The sequence below is a fragment of the Eleutherodactylus coqui genome, chromosome 8, assembly GCF_035609145.1.
Source record: "Eleutherodactylus coqui strain aEleCoq1 chromosome 8, aEleCoq1.hap1, whole genome shotgun sequence".
Taxonomy (NCBI): domain Eukaryota; kingdom Metazoa; phylum Chordata; class Amphibia; order Anura; family Eleutherodactylidae; genus Eleutherodactylus; species Eleutherodactylus coqui.
In genome coordinates this window covers 63,482,909-63,497,631 of record NC_089844.1, presented here as the reverse complement: position 1 = coordinate 63,497,631, position 14,723 = coordinate 63,482,909, and the positions used below count along the sequence as shown (strand labels likewise).

The 14,723-nt window shown below is 41.5% G+C and overlaps 1 protein-coding gene across 2 annotated transcripts in view; it reads left to right on the top strand.

Annotated features, from left to right (window-relative positions):
• The window catches only part of ZNF804A (zinc finger protein 804A), a 151,978-nt gene that overhangs the window by 123,670 nt on the left and 13,585 nt on the right, over positions 1 to 14,723 (top strand). Inside the window, exon 2 of one of the 2 annotated variants that reach the window (XM_066575742.1) lies at positions 5,090 to 5,233. In XM_066575742.1, coding sequence (XP_066431839.1) covers positions 5,090 to 5,233 — 144 coding nt within the window. Of the gene's footprint in view, positions 1 to 5,089; positions 5,234 to 14,723 lie in introns of those variants that run through there. The other variant, XM_066575743.1, reaches the window with a different exon arrangement.

Below are 14,723 nucleotides of genomic sequence, written 5' to 3'. Positions count from 1 at the left end.
TACATACCACTTTCTGATCACTTTTTATACCATTTATTTCTAGAGGCGAGGTGACCCAAATACAGCAATTCCGGCATTGTATATTTTGTTTGTTACACTGGAGGTGTAAATAACATAGTATTTTAATAGTTCGGACGTTTGCGGATGTATTAATACCAACTATATTTATTTATTGTTTATGGTTTTCGTACTTAGATGAACACAGTTCAGGGCAAGCAAAGTACTATCACAATGGTAGACCAGCCATGATCAGGACTGTCGGAGTTCAGGCACTACAGTAAGCAGGCAGTAGGTTAGAGTGGGCAATGGAAACCTAGACAAGGTCAGAAGACTAGCTGGGTCAATAGCAGAGAATCAGAAGAATGCCTTATAGCTTACTGGTACATAAAGGGCCTTATTGCTCAGGCCCAGAGCCAGGGCAGCAGGTGATTGGCGGATGGCAAAGGGAATTGGCACTACTGAACCTTTAAGAGTCCGGGAGTCATACACAGCTTAAGGGCTTAAACAGATGTGCATGTTTTAGTCCTGTTATGTGACCGTAAAAATCACGGCCACATAACGGGATGAAACAAAATAATTGATTTCCAGGATTCTCACCCGTTGATAGTACATGCAAGAAAGGTAGGACAGGACCTATCTTCCGGCTTTTTTTTCAAACTATAGCCTGAAGTTTGAATGGTCCGAAAACCCCCCCCAAAGTGGTTCATGCACAACTACTCTTCGTACGGATGAGCGTAGTTGCACATGCGCCCATCTGTTCAAGCCCTAAGAGAGGAGAACGAAAACCGAGGAAGGCAGCGATTCCTCAGAAAGGGAAATAATGAGTGCCTACTAAATGGGAACGCTAAGCATGAAGTGAGGGTGGATGCAGCAATACAGTTTTTGACTTTCATATGTAAGGACTTACTTTATTACATGTCTGCTTATTTTTCTTTAATCTTCATTTTTAAATTTTTTTTGGTGACGGGTGATTTATTTATTATTTTGGGGACTCTTGAGCCAATTAATAGTTTTCCTTAATTCTAGAATGAATTAATATTATAACTTGTGAGAGCAATTTACAAATTTTTCTGAAGAAGCATTCTCTTTACTCTATGAGTTGTTTTCGATGTTCTAGCACGCCTAGTCCTTTAATTTCCATCAGTCTTTTCTAAATCATTTTTCATTAGAAACGTTGCACCCATCACAGCATGGTGCAGTCAAATCATAAACCATTGTACCGACACTATGCTTTCCATTCTCATAATTAGATTATTATGCATAGATTGATAGCTTTGGCTTTGCAACGTATAAAGCATAACTAATCCGGGCTGAATAATAGATTTAATCACCTTATTGAGAAAACTTGCCAATATTTAATAAGAGATTTTGGACTTTGGCTCAAAAAATACCTTTTGGCATCAAGGCAAAGTGCCAGTTATCTATCCTGTAATCGAAATTGTAAAGATGACAAAGAATAACTTCAGCGTAGTGCAGAGTGTATTGTGGGCAAGGAGCCAGCCGATATACAATATTAGATCATGCGTCACTATAGAAAGTGCTGGCATCAACTGGAAAGTAAGTTACAGCTACTTTTACAACTGCAAGGCCAGGTTCAGACGAGCGTATTGCAACATGTCTGTAAAACATTACAACTAGAGATGAGCGAGTATACTCGCTAAAGGCAATTGCTTGAGCGAGCATTGCCTTTAGCGAGTATCTCCCCCGCTCGAGACTGCATGTTCGGGGGAGCGGTGAGTAGCGGCTGTCAGCAGGAGGGAGCAGGGGGGAAGAGAGGGAGATAGAGATCTCCCCTCCGTTCTGCCCAGCTCTCCCCCGCAGCTCCGTGCCCGCTGCCGGCACCCGAACCTGCAGTCTCGAGCGGGGGAGATACTCGCTAAAGGCAATGATCGCTCGAGCAATTGCCTTTAGGGAGTATACTCGCTCATCTATAATTACAACCATACGCCATCAGTATTTCATCACTTTTTGATCAGTATTTGCCTTCGTATTTGATGTCATTTTGATTTATTTCCTACTGGGCAAATTCTGATCCGTGTTTATCCAATAGAAAAGAATAGCAATATGGAGGCAAAAACTGACAAAATTAGGACATACTAGGTTTTTAAAAAACAGCCGTGAAAAAAGAATAGATCTATAGTTTAAGGGCGGCTTCACGCGAGCGTGTTTGCATGTGCAAAATTTGCTCATACAATATACAGAGAATAGAACTCATTGTTTTAACTGTATCTAGTTCCACCTTCGCTTTGTGCGCACATTTTGTGTGCACGAAAAAGAAACGCAACACTCTCTATATGGGTGCTCACCAAATGCACCATAGAAGTCTATGGGGTGTGCAAATGCAAACCCTATCCCCGCGCAATTGCACAATGAACTGCGCACTTTTGTGAGGATAACCACAAGCAAGTCTATAGTGGGGCCAAGAATGGGCACTGTTAGGGTATCTTCATAGACAGCATGTTAGCTGTAGGCAGATAATCCCTGTGTCATAAATTACTATATTAGGCCCTGCATTAGGTATAATACTTAAAGGGGATGTCCAAGAATGGAAAAACATGGCTGCCTTCTTTCACACTTATCCATGACTTGTGTTTGATATTGCACCTCATCTCCATTGAAGTGAATGGGACTGAGCTGTAATACCAGACACAACCCATGGACAGATATGGCGTTGTTTTTGAAAGAAGTTTGTTTTTCTAAAACCCCTTTAATTTAGGGATTTAAGCTAAATGTTTTACTTATAGATTCTGTAACAAACGCTGAGCTCTCTTCTCGCAGCTGAAGTTCTCGGCGACTGAATGCCAGAGTTTGTTTTGTGAGAGGTAAAGAAAAACTCCAGGAGAAGACAGGGCTGGGACATAAGGCAGAATCACAACAATGTATGCTTTTCATCTGTTGATTGGTTCTTGAGATGATGCTGGGAGTTCCTGCTGAGAGAGGAGCAGAGCTACACACTTCATCTAGAATCTAAGCACACATGGACCCTGTGAAGACCTTAAAGTAGTCAAACAATTTTGTCTGCTCTTTGATTAGGTCTTGTATACTGTATATGTTAGTGGCGTTGTATGACATGAAGGTATTCAGTAGAATGCCTAGCAGTTTATGGCACAGTAAGGTCCTTTCAATCTGACCTTATAGGCTTTACCTAGAGAATTATAGACATATCTCTTCTACAGAATCTCTTGTATCTTTTGCGGTAAAGTATAACATGATAGATAATAGGGGACACTTTATTAGCAAATTGAAACCCGTGAAACCCAAATTGATTAAGAATAGACAAGAGATGAGAACATGTTATTTGCAAACTGTTATGTGAAGACAAACATTGCATCATTGTATTCTTTATTTATTAGGGTTAAGGTTAGGAAATGTGTACAGATTAATCATTCATGCATTGTCTTCAAGGTTTAGGCCATAGTGTAGTCATTAGGGTTATCTGAAAATTAGCGTTGCATCATTTTAGTCTTTCATTTATAAGGGTTAGGTAATGTGTACAGATGAAGGCAATGTATATAATACATTAAAGTTTTAGGCTCCAGTTTAGTTGTCTCATATATTGCATAAAACAAATTTTGGAGGCTAGGATGGTGGCTGTAACATCAGCTGCTGGTTGTTGAATACACCATATAGTCGTAGGATGCTGCAGCCTATGCCCAAGACTCCAAAATCCCATCAGACCGATTGAGCACAATGGTTTGAGAACTTACATTGCTGCTGACAGTGACTTGAAACAGAAAGAGATCTGACACTGCTCTCCAGCAGTGGTGCTTCCCCATGGAACCCATCATGTAGCATGCACCCTACATTCTAGGATTGGTTCCTGACAAAATAATGTAACAGCGACTAATTTAATTTATCATACTGAGTATGTCATAGACAACGCAAGACTTTTTTTGCTAATTAAATGTCATAGAATCATAGAATGGTAGAGTTGGGAGGGACCTCCAGGGTCATCGGGTCCAACCCGCTACTCAGTGGGTCCAACGGTCATCAGTGGGTCATCGGGTCCAACCCCCTGCTACAATTTTATTTATACTAGCATATTTTTTTCTTTTCCTATAGAGCCTCTTTAAAGGGAACCGGTCAGCTCCATTTTGCTGCCCATAACAAAGCTGACAAATTCCCTTTAAAAGGGATTCTGTCACCAGTTGCTCGATCCCTGGGCAGCACAAACCTGGGACAAGAACGCCTGTTGTTTCTCCATGGGTGCTTTATTCTGGAACGCTGGGCATTTCACAATAGACACACTTTGTGACTTGGAGTTCAACTTCAAGTCAAACTTCAAAGGCGGGCCGCACCTACCTCTCCCCACCCATTCATGAAGACTGACAGCTCTCTTCCTATATACAAGCTGGGACAGAGCCGTCAATCTTCATGAAGCGGGCAGAGAACGGCATGGCCCGCCTCCGTGAATCCGACCTCAGCTCCAAGTCAAACTTCAAACTGTATTTATTCTAAACATTGCAGCGTTTCGGAATAAAACATAGCAACATGGGTTTGGGCAGCATGAACATAGTAACAGAATCCCTTAAAGTGAATCTCTAGACCTAAACTTAATATTCTCATTTTTCCTGGAAGCAGGATGATCTCTACACCCCACACCCCCATACCTATTAGGGATTCCTTGGACTTCACCGTTCCTGCTTTTGGTGAATCAAATATCTTTATACATCCATGTCTTTACACATCGGTGTCATAAATCACCACTCATCTCTATATAACTAAAATAATACACCATCTTCGGGCCCCACTTTTAACTTGGCACAGGGCCACACTTTGTCTAAAACCAGGCTTATTCACCTTTGGTCTGTGTATATTTTTTGTTTTTTATTGTGGGAGTGGGAGGTTGACAGTCTTTGTATTTGACACCTTTAAAATGATTGCACTTCATGGCTACTTAGTTACTTGTGAATACTTTGCCCTAGTACAGTAACTGTGATATTCTGCATTGATCCTACCAAAAGGACCAAAACTATTCAGCAATTTGCTAAAAACATCAGACACTTTAAAGCACTGGTTTAATTGCTTTGCAGGTTGCAATCTTCATCACTTAAGCAAATCAATAATTATCTCACAACTTTTCTTTAAGGACTTGTCGGAAAAGGAAAATTCAAGAGGAAATGCTTTGGAATCTCTGAAAGCAAATTTCTACTGTGAGCTGTGTGATAAGCAATATTATAAGCATCAAGAATTTGATAACCACATTAATTCCTATGATCACGCACACAAACAGGTAAGATTTCATCATCTATTTCATTTTCCAATTTATTCAAATGTTCTGATTTAACCCTTTCCAATCCACTGAGGTCTAAAGACATTCTGATTGAGGGCTGTACAGCTTTCAATGTCGGAAGATGTCCAGCAGGGTATTCTTGCTGTATATCACTGGCCGCTCTGTTGTTGGGGGCCTCTCCAACATGTCTAAAACCACAGAACTGGCTCTAGCCGGCAAGTGGCGCTCTTGTATAATGGCAGAAAGAGAAAACCCCCTAGGAAACCCTGAATCCAAAATTGGATTGCAAAGGGTTAAGCCCATACACATGTCTCTCTTACGGATCGATGTTAGGCAGATCTGTCATATGGTGCCCATAGACTGTTGTAGGGCCATATTGCACCTCTGTGAGCTTCTGATTTCTTTACGGAGACACACAAGGTTGTTTTTGTGACCTATTCATATGGAATTCTTCTGAAAAAATTGTAGCCTAGTTCATTGCATGTCATATTACATAGGTATCCTTCTCTAAGGGCTCATGTCCACAGGCAAAATAAGAATTAAAATCCGCAGCAGATTTTAACTCTTTTTCTGCACGCGGATCCGCACCCCATAGGGATGCATTGACCACCCGCGGGGTAGATAAATACCCGCGGATGGTCAATAAAAGGGATTTTAAAAAAAATGGAGCATGAAAAAATCTGGACCATGCTCCATTTTCATGCGGGTCTCCCGCGGGGATGGCTCCCGCGGGCTTCTATTGAAGCCTATGGAAGCCGTCCGGATCCGCGGGAGACCTAAAATAGGAATTTATAAGAATTTACCCATCCGGAGCGGACCGGGAAGGTCTTCTCTTCCTCACAGCCGCATCTTTCTTGCTTCGGCTCGGCGGATGTGCCCGGCGCATGCGCGCGGCATGTCGGCGACGTGCCGCAGCCGTGACTAGTTCATCCGCCGTCCGAAAAAGAAGATCCGGCCGTGAGGAAGAGAAGACTTTCCCCGCCCGCTACGGATGGGTAAATTCTTTTAAATTCCTATTTTCAGCGCTCATGTCCGCGGGGCAGGAGGGACCCGCTGCAGATTCTCCATGTAGAATCCGTAGCGGGCCTGTTTTCCCCGTGGACATGAGGCCTAAGATTATTGCATGTGCATAGACTGTAAAAAGCAACCATACACATTAAATAACTGTTGGCTGAACACTCATTTGAGCAACATCTGTTTCTTCAGGCTTGATGCTCAGCTGAGCATGCATGTTCATTTCAGTAGGAAGAGAGAAGTTAGCCACCGCAAGACATCTTTAGCAGAAATGTATCCCCATGGTATCAAAGGATCGGCATATTGAAATTCAACTCCTTTCTCTTGAAGTCTGTCGTTGAGTCAAGAGGTCCTCATACACATTAGATTGTCGTCCCAGCAACTGAAATCAAAAACCAAATCAGCCAGCACTTCCTACAAATAAATTAAATTCACAGGTACACGTCAGCCATGGCAACCACAATACAAGCAAAAACTCGTGCCGCAGCAGTCATGCACATTTAATATCTGAACAAAATTGCACAACTTAGAAGAAAAAAATAGAAGTTTTCAAGTAACTTTCAGCAATATAAAAGAATTCTTTGTTTCTGCATTTCTGTAGAAAAATGGATTTAAAAACCTCAGCATGTATATTTTAAACATCTACATGTTTCAAGCAGGAGCTTGTGCCATGAGTGACTCAGAGCTCCCGCTCAAAACATGTAGGCATTTGAAATACCCATGTTGGGGTTTTCATGCATGTTTTTACTGAAATGTTGAAATAAAGATATACTTTTATACTGTTCGCGTTGCTGGAAAACTTAAATTTTTTTCTTCTATGTTTACTAGCAGTGACTCTCTGCTTCCATGCACTCGGTTGGGTGGAATAGTAAATCTCCAGAAAATTGCACAACTGTTGTATTTTACTAACAGCATAAAAATGCAAGGTGCACATTTTGATCAAAATATGTGGTCCCATCTGCAACATCCATATGACTCTTTATTCATATGGAACCTACTCTAAAAAGACTCGGGCTTAGGCCAAAGGAAGGGTGAGTTTATTTTGAGTAGGCCTTATCTGAATAAGGGATTACCTAGATGTGGCGGATGGGCCTATATGTTTTGATCAAATTATGTGCTAAGAACTTTACATTTTTATGCTATTAGTAAATATAACAGTTATAAAATTTAATTCAAATATTAAATGCACAAGACCACTGAGACACATGTTTTTGCTTGTAGTGCGGCTGAAATCAGCTAGTATGGTCCAGTTGTACCTAATGTGTACAAGCACCTTAACAGTTATCACTTTGTGATTTGTTGTATGTAGCTTGATTTTAGATGCTACTAGGCATCAAGTTTGGAAAAGTTGTATTCTTCTTGAGTTTGAATCCTATCAGGGTAGCATTTATAATGGAATTTAGTTATTTCTGTTTTCATTTCCAAAAACAGAGTATTTTCTATTATCCTGGCTCTAGTCTATATGTGTCCAAGGAAAATCAGAGTGCAAGTCCCGTTTGGAGCAGTGACTGCTCTGAGTATAAAAACTCTGTGCATAAATGATCATTATACCAAATCTATTCCTTATAAGCGCAGCTCATTTTTTGTTTTGAAGTTGAGAATAAGGAGGCCAAATCCTCTTTTCCATACATCCAGAGTGAACAATTCACTTAATAGCACCGCAAAACCTAATGTGTAGATGGATATCAAGTTGTTCTTTACTCTTGGCACAGTAAACCTGCTCACTGTTAATAAAATCTGAGTCAAAGTATTGAAGTCAAGTGCTCAGGGCATCTTACCAAGTATTGCACAGAGATGTGGAACAACACGTGAGAACAACTGCAGAGTAAGCATCTGTTATTGAATAGACGTCCCAGGAGGGCATCGCATATTGCAGGTGCAACAGGATATCTTACGATGACCTTTACCGAAAACTGTTTAGCAAGGGAAATAAATCTTTAAAAGCATATTGCAACAGGAATTATTAGAGAGCTATTTGTTCTTTCCATGCTCACAGCTTAATTGAGAGCTTCCAAGGAGCACGGATAAAGGAGTGCAATGTACGGAGAATGGTCTAGGTGACATAGTGTATGATGTGATGGGCATAGATTGAGGAGCAAGGCATAAGGAGCGTGGTGTATGGAGCATGCATGGATAAAGGTGCATAATGTAAGGAGAATTAGTAGATAACAGTGTAAGGAGGACGGTGTGCTGGGTATAGAGTATATCCTGTTTCACACGAGCGTATTTCTAAATGTCTGTACTATGGATCCACAATTTGGATATATGATTAAACTGGATGTATCAGTATTCCAGCAGTATTGCATCTGTATTTGCATTCATTGGTAATATTTTCTATTGGGCAAAAATGGATCCACTGTGATGGATATGTCACATGACAGACACCAATGGTGCCCAAAGGCCCCATTGGGTTATAAGGACCCACGGACCCAGACATGTTTTATGTTTCTATTCAGACTCTATTTTTTACTGACTGATTATGGACCCACTGAATGACAAGGGTGTATTGGTGCTTGTTTTCTGTAGGTTGTGACAAAGCTCACATCTCTTGGGCCTCCTTGCGTTTTTTGTTTTTTTTTGCATACAGGAAAAACCGGAGAACACACAGATGCAATATGGACGTAAAAATCCCCACATATGTGGAGCAAAAATGCATGTAATGCACATGCAGCAAATGTAGATTTGCTATAGTAGCCATTAGATACACCCCACTGCCCCCCGCCGCCCCCCAAGCATGCTCGGACAAGAATGCAGTTACTCGAGAAGAGTGAGGTTCACTCGAGTAACTGACTTATCCGAGCGTGCTCGCTCATCTCTATTATGCACCCTTTGACTTTATGACAGCATTCAGTCTGTTTGGGTTGGTGTATATCAGCATGGCACATCTTGACTTGGCAATCTTTGCCTACTTTTCCTTATAAAGGACAATGTTTAACCACTTAAGGACCAAGTGCAGTAAATATATGGTGCTTGGTCCTGGGCTTTAATCCCTGCCAATAGCAAAACTACGGCACATGATTAAAGCCTCTGCTCCTGCAATCTAGCAGGAGCAGGTTGGGTCCTCAGCTGTTAGTTAATGAGCGCTATGTACTAAGAATTGAACGTGAAAGTGTTTCTTCTAGTATGCAACCCAGCAATCATGTGACCACCGGAAGCCATCTGCCACAGCAGAGCTGCAGGGTCTAAGCAGACCCTAATCAGCTCTGTTAGCGACTACTGACACAAGGGTATGTTGTCCCCTGTAACTAGGGCACCTATGGATGCCTCAGCTACAGTGGAAAAGTGTGAAATGAAAAAAAAAAGACAATGTGAATGACCCCTAGTGGTCTTATAGAAAGTCATAAGACATAGATGTTAAATAGAGATGAGCGAGTATACTCGCTAAGGTACATTACTCAAGTGAGTAGTGCCTTAGCCGAGTATCTCCCCGCTCGTCTCTAAAGATTCGGGGGCCGGTGACAGGTGAGTTGCAGCGGGGAGCAGGCGGGAGCGGGGGGGAGAGAGAGATCTCCCCTCTGTTCCTCCCCGCTCTCCCCCGCCCCCCCCATCTCCTGCCGGCTCCCGAATCTTTAGAGACGAGCGGGGATATACTCGGCTAAGGCACTACTCGCTCGAGTAATGTGCCTTAGAGAGTATACTCGCTCATCTCTAATGTTAAATAAATAGTTACAAGTATAAGCTAAAAAAAAATTTACAGAACAAAATAAAAATATATTTATTTAAAAAAAGCAAGGTCTAATATGATATCATGGGGGACATAGATGTTGAAAAAAATACTTACAAAAATAAGTTTCAAAAATTACAGAATAAAATAAAAATACATACATAAAAAAGAAATTAGCCCACCACCGACGCCAACAAAACTGTTGTCGTATGCGAACTATAATTCAAAACTATACATATTATATATTAAAACGTCTAAAACAAAATGAGGAATCCATTCCTGTACTTTATTTTAGTGTAAATATACTAATTTAAAAAAAAACTGAAAAAAATAGTACTACGAGGGGCGTTCATTAAATATTTTCCCTGACCCACTTCCTATGGACTGAGAGCAATGAAACTTGGCCCAGTTATTAGCCCTTCTCTACATAGGTGCCGTCTAGGGGAACACAAACTTCTCCCATCTTTTTATGCAACTGTAAACACCTCACTTGTAGAAGTCGACAGGTTGCTCCAAAAGCCACGTTGTGACTTCTGAAATCAGAGTCTCCTCATTTGGAAAATGCTTGCCCTTCAAAAATGATTTCATTGTTGGAAAGAGGTGAAAGCCCGATGGTGCGAGGTCAGGTGAATGAGGGAGATAGAATTTTATACCCGCAGCAGTGCGCTTCCATCTGGGTAACATGTGAGTTGTGAACTGGGACATCTCTGGTGGGCATGCCTTGGTTTGGACATCTCTTGATTTTGATGGCCTCCCACAATTTCTGCAGCAGTGAAGCATAGTATGCCCCAGTAATCGTGGTACCCTTTGCTATGAAATCCATGAGCATGACCTTGCCTGCCGAGGGTTGGGCACGTGCCTTCTTTGGAGATGGTGAGTTCAGATGCTTCCATTGCATCGACTGAGCTTTAGTCTCCAGATCATTGTGATGGACTCGGCTTTCATCCTGTGTGATCAGTCTGTTGAAAAAGACCTCCTGGTTTCCATCGCACATTGTCAAAAGAGCCTAGGAGCATGATTTTTTTCACGGCCCCCACACTACTCTTGACATTTTGAGCTCTGTTGCGAATGGTAACATGGCAACTTTCTAAAATGGCAGCCTCTACTTTCTGGATGTGTTGTTCATTGATTGTGGAATGGGGTCGCCCTGGAATTGAAGCCGTTTCCACCGAAGTCTGGCCACATTTGAATTGACGATGCCAGTTCTTGACTACATCATATGATGGGGAATCCTCCCCATGAACCTCTTTCATCTCATCAAATGTCTCCCTTGGTGTGCGGCCTTTGAAGTAAAGGACCTTGATGACTGCTCTGTATTCCACTGGGTCCATTATCAGACCTCGCACCACTTCAGTACCTGTAAAAGAAAGGCCAATAATAGTTCAGAGTTGCAAATTGACGCGTAACCTATAGAGACTTATATCATTACACATGTGCAGTTTCAGTATCCTGCGATAAATAAAAGTGGGTCAGGGGAAATCTTTAATGAACGTCACTCATATATGTCACGGGGGAAAAATGCAGCAAAAATAATTTTGGTAGCTGAAGTAAAGAAAATATGGAAAATATCCATGTCAATTTTCATAGGGAACCAGATAAAAATTATAAAGTTATTGCGGAAAGTTTGAGTTTTCTAACAAGAGAATCGAGGTATTTTATTATTATTTATTAAAATCTTGTGAATTTTAAGTCCAAGTTTTTTTTGACCCGATGTAGGGATATAGTCTCAAGTAAATACAAGGTCACAGTAAATATTTTTGATCTCTTTTCCATACAGGGTGAGTTATTGTGCGCCAAAGAGCAAAAAAAATTAACAAGCTCACCTACGATACGAGAACGCATGGAAATAGAAGAAGAGGATCCAGGGTCCATTAAAACATTGGCCTTTATTCTTACTTATTTAAAATCTCATCAAAGACAGATAGCACGCACCGTTTCAGGCTAACTCATAGCACTTAGTCATAGCAGCCAAGCTTTTACTAAGAACTACAAGGTAACCTGAAACGCGTCAGAAAGTGTGTGTTATCTATCTCTCCTGAGAGGATTTTAAGCATGTCAGATAAAAGCCCAGCCGGGGTTTTAATGGACACTGGATCTTCTCATTGTGCATCTAAAAGGCTCAAATTTAAAATATGCAGAATAAAAATTATTCTGGTCTATCTACTGTGATAGTGCCGTACCCCTTGGTGGTCAAAATGGACTGTGATTGATTAACAGAACCACGTTTGATTAGCAAAGTACAAATTTGCATTAGCATGGCCATAGTCTCTAAAGGCCCCATATTGTAGCGCTGTGCACAATAAGCTTTTCCCACTCAAACGCTGTATTTAGAGGTATTCAACTTTAGAAGCATAACATAGTAACATAGTATGGAAGGCCGAAATAAGATGTGTGTCCATCCAGTTCAGCCTGTTACCCTCCATTGTTGATTCAGAGGAAGGCAAAAAAAAACCCCAGTGAGGTTGAATCCAATTTTCCCCATTTAAAGGGGTTGTCTCGCGCCGAAACGTTTTGGTTTTTTTTCAATAGGCCCCCCGTTCGGCGCGAGACAAACCCAAAGGATGGGTTAAAAAAAAAAATCTATATTACTTACCCGAATCCCCGCTCTGCGACGACTTCTTTCTTCCTTCTCCAAGATGGCCGCCGGGATCTTCACCCACGATGCACCGCGGGTCTTCTCCCATGGTGCACCGTGGGCTCTGTGCGGTCCATTGCCGATTCCAGCCTCCTGATTGGCTGGAATCGGCACACGTGACAGGGCGGAGCTACGATGACGACGCGGGACCAGCTCTCCGGCACGAGCGGCCCCATTCACCAGGCAGAAGACCGCACTGCGCAAGCGCGTCTAAAAACGGCAGAAGACAGCGAATTTAGACGGATCCATGGCGACGGGGACGCTAGCAACGGAGCAGGTAAGTGAATAACTTCTGTATGGCTCATAATTAATGCACGATGTATATTACAAAGTGCATTAATATGGCCATACAGAAGTGTATAACCCCACTTGCTGCCGCGAGACAACCCCTTTAAGGGAAAACAATTCCTTCTTGACTCCAATCTGGTAATCGGAATAATCTTTGGATCACCGACTCTTCTGAAATTATTAATGTTTATAACATATAATATTGTATCACTCATGAAAGGTGTCCAGGCCCCTCTTGAACTCTTTTAGTGAATTCACCATCACCACGTCCTCAGGCAGAGAGTTCCATAGTCTCACTGCTCTTACAGTAAAGAACCCCCTTCTATGTCAGTGTAGAAAGCTTCTTTCCTCTAGATGTAGAGGGCGCCCCCTTGTTACAGTCATAGTCCTTTTTTCTAAATAATCTCTGGGTATTTTGATAACTTTTCTGGGTATTGTAGTCCGCCCATTCCGTTTTTATTACTTAAGTTGCCCACCTTTCTATCCACGCTGTTCTGATATATCCTTCTTGAGTACCGGTGCCCAAATGCGTTCTTCTCCCCTACAAGTATATGAGAATACAGTGCCTTCCACAAGCACCATATGACAGCACCTATAAGACCTACAGGTCTATAATGCTGCATGCAGCCAAATAGGCTTATGTATACAATGTTGCTGTGCATATCATCCCTAATAAAATATTACTTTAAATGATTATTTTTTTACATAGTGTTAAGGGAACTTGCCAGCTTGATCATGCTGTCCAAACTGAAGGTAGCATGTTCTAGAACAGGAGGAGCCAAGTAGAATGGATCAGTGGCGTAACTATTGAGGATGCAGGGGATGCGGTTGCACCCGGGCCCAGGAGCCTTAGGGGGCCCAGAAGGCCTCTCTTCTCCATATAGGGAACCCAGTACTATGAGTATAGCATTATAGTTGTGGGCCCCGTTACAAGTTTTGCATCGGGGCCCGGGAGCTTCATGTTACGCCTCTGGATTGGATATAGTTTTATGGGGGAAGATTCAGTGTTACTTGTATTTTATTCACTTATATATCTGTTCATCTGAGCTCAGGAGTCTGGTGGGCGGTCTTATTAGTGATTAAGACTGCCCACTGGACTCCTGAGCTCAGAGTAGAGATTTAAATGAATAAAATAAAAGTAAAACTGAAACTTTTCTCACCTAAATCTATCTATCTATCTATTTACTCGGCTCCTCGTGTTCTGTAACATGCAGACTGCAGACTGAACAGCATTTTCAATGTGACAGGTTGCCATTAGGTGTAGATAATTTAACACAAGCTAAAAGATTAATTTTCATAAAAAACTGCTTTTGCTATGATCAAAATCATGTACTTGTCAATAGTATCCCTAGTTTTTCTTCGGAACCTGTCAACAATATTCTCTCGACACGTTGTCTTTTGCATCTGTGATCTGTGAAAATATTCCCTCTCCATCACAGACAGATATGAACATTGTATTAAAGGTTAATCTTGATGTCATATTTAAAGTGCTGTTGGCAAAGACAGTGCAGTATAAGGGTCTGTGTTCAAAGCAAACTCGTATCTACCTTTATACCAAAGATATAATGCAGCCAGAAAAACAAAGCAATAGGCAGAAAAAAATAAACTGCTGCTATATAAGGTCTACATTGCGAAATGACCATTAACCCCCCATAATTATGAGACACTGAGTTTTGCCCTTCTGTCAAGTTGTTAATATTCTAGTCATCCATTTCTTAGGCTGCTCACACATTTTAGAGAACAGTCAACCAAATGCTCATTCAACCAATAGTTACCTTTTCCCATATCCCCCTCTACATGCACACTTGGCTCAGCTATAAAATATGGTGGAAAGCATGAATGCTGTTAATAGCCGTTCAGGTAAGATGGCAAACCCCATAATCATGTAA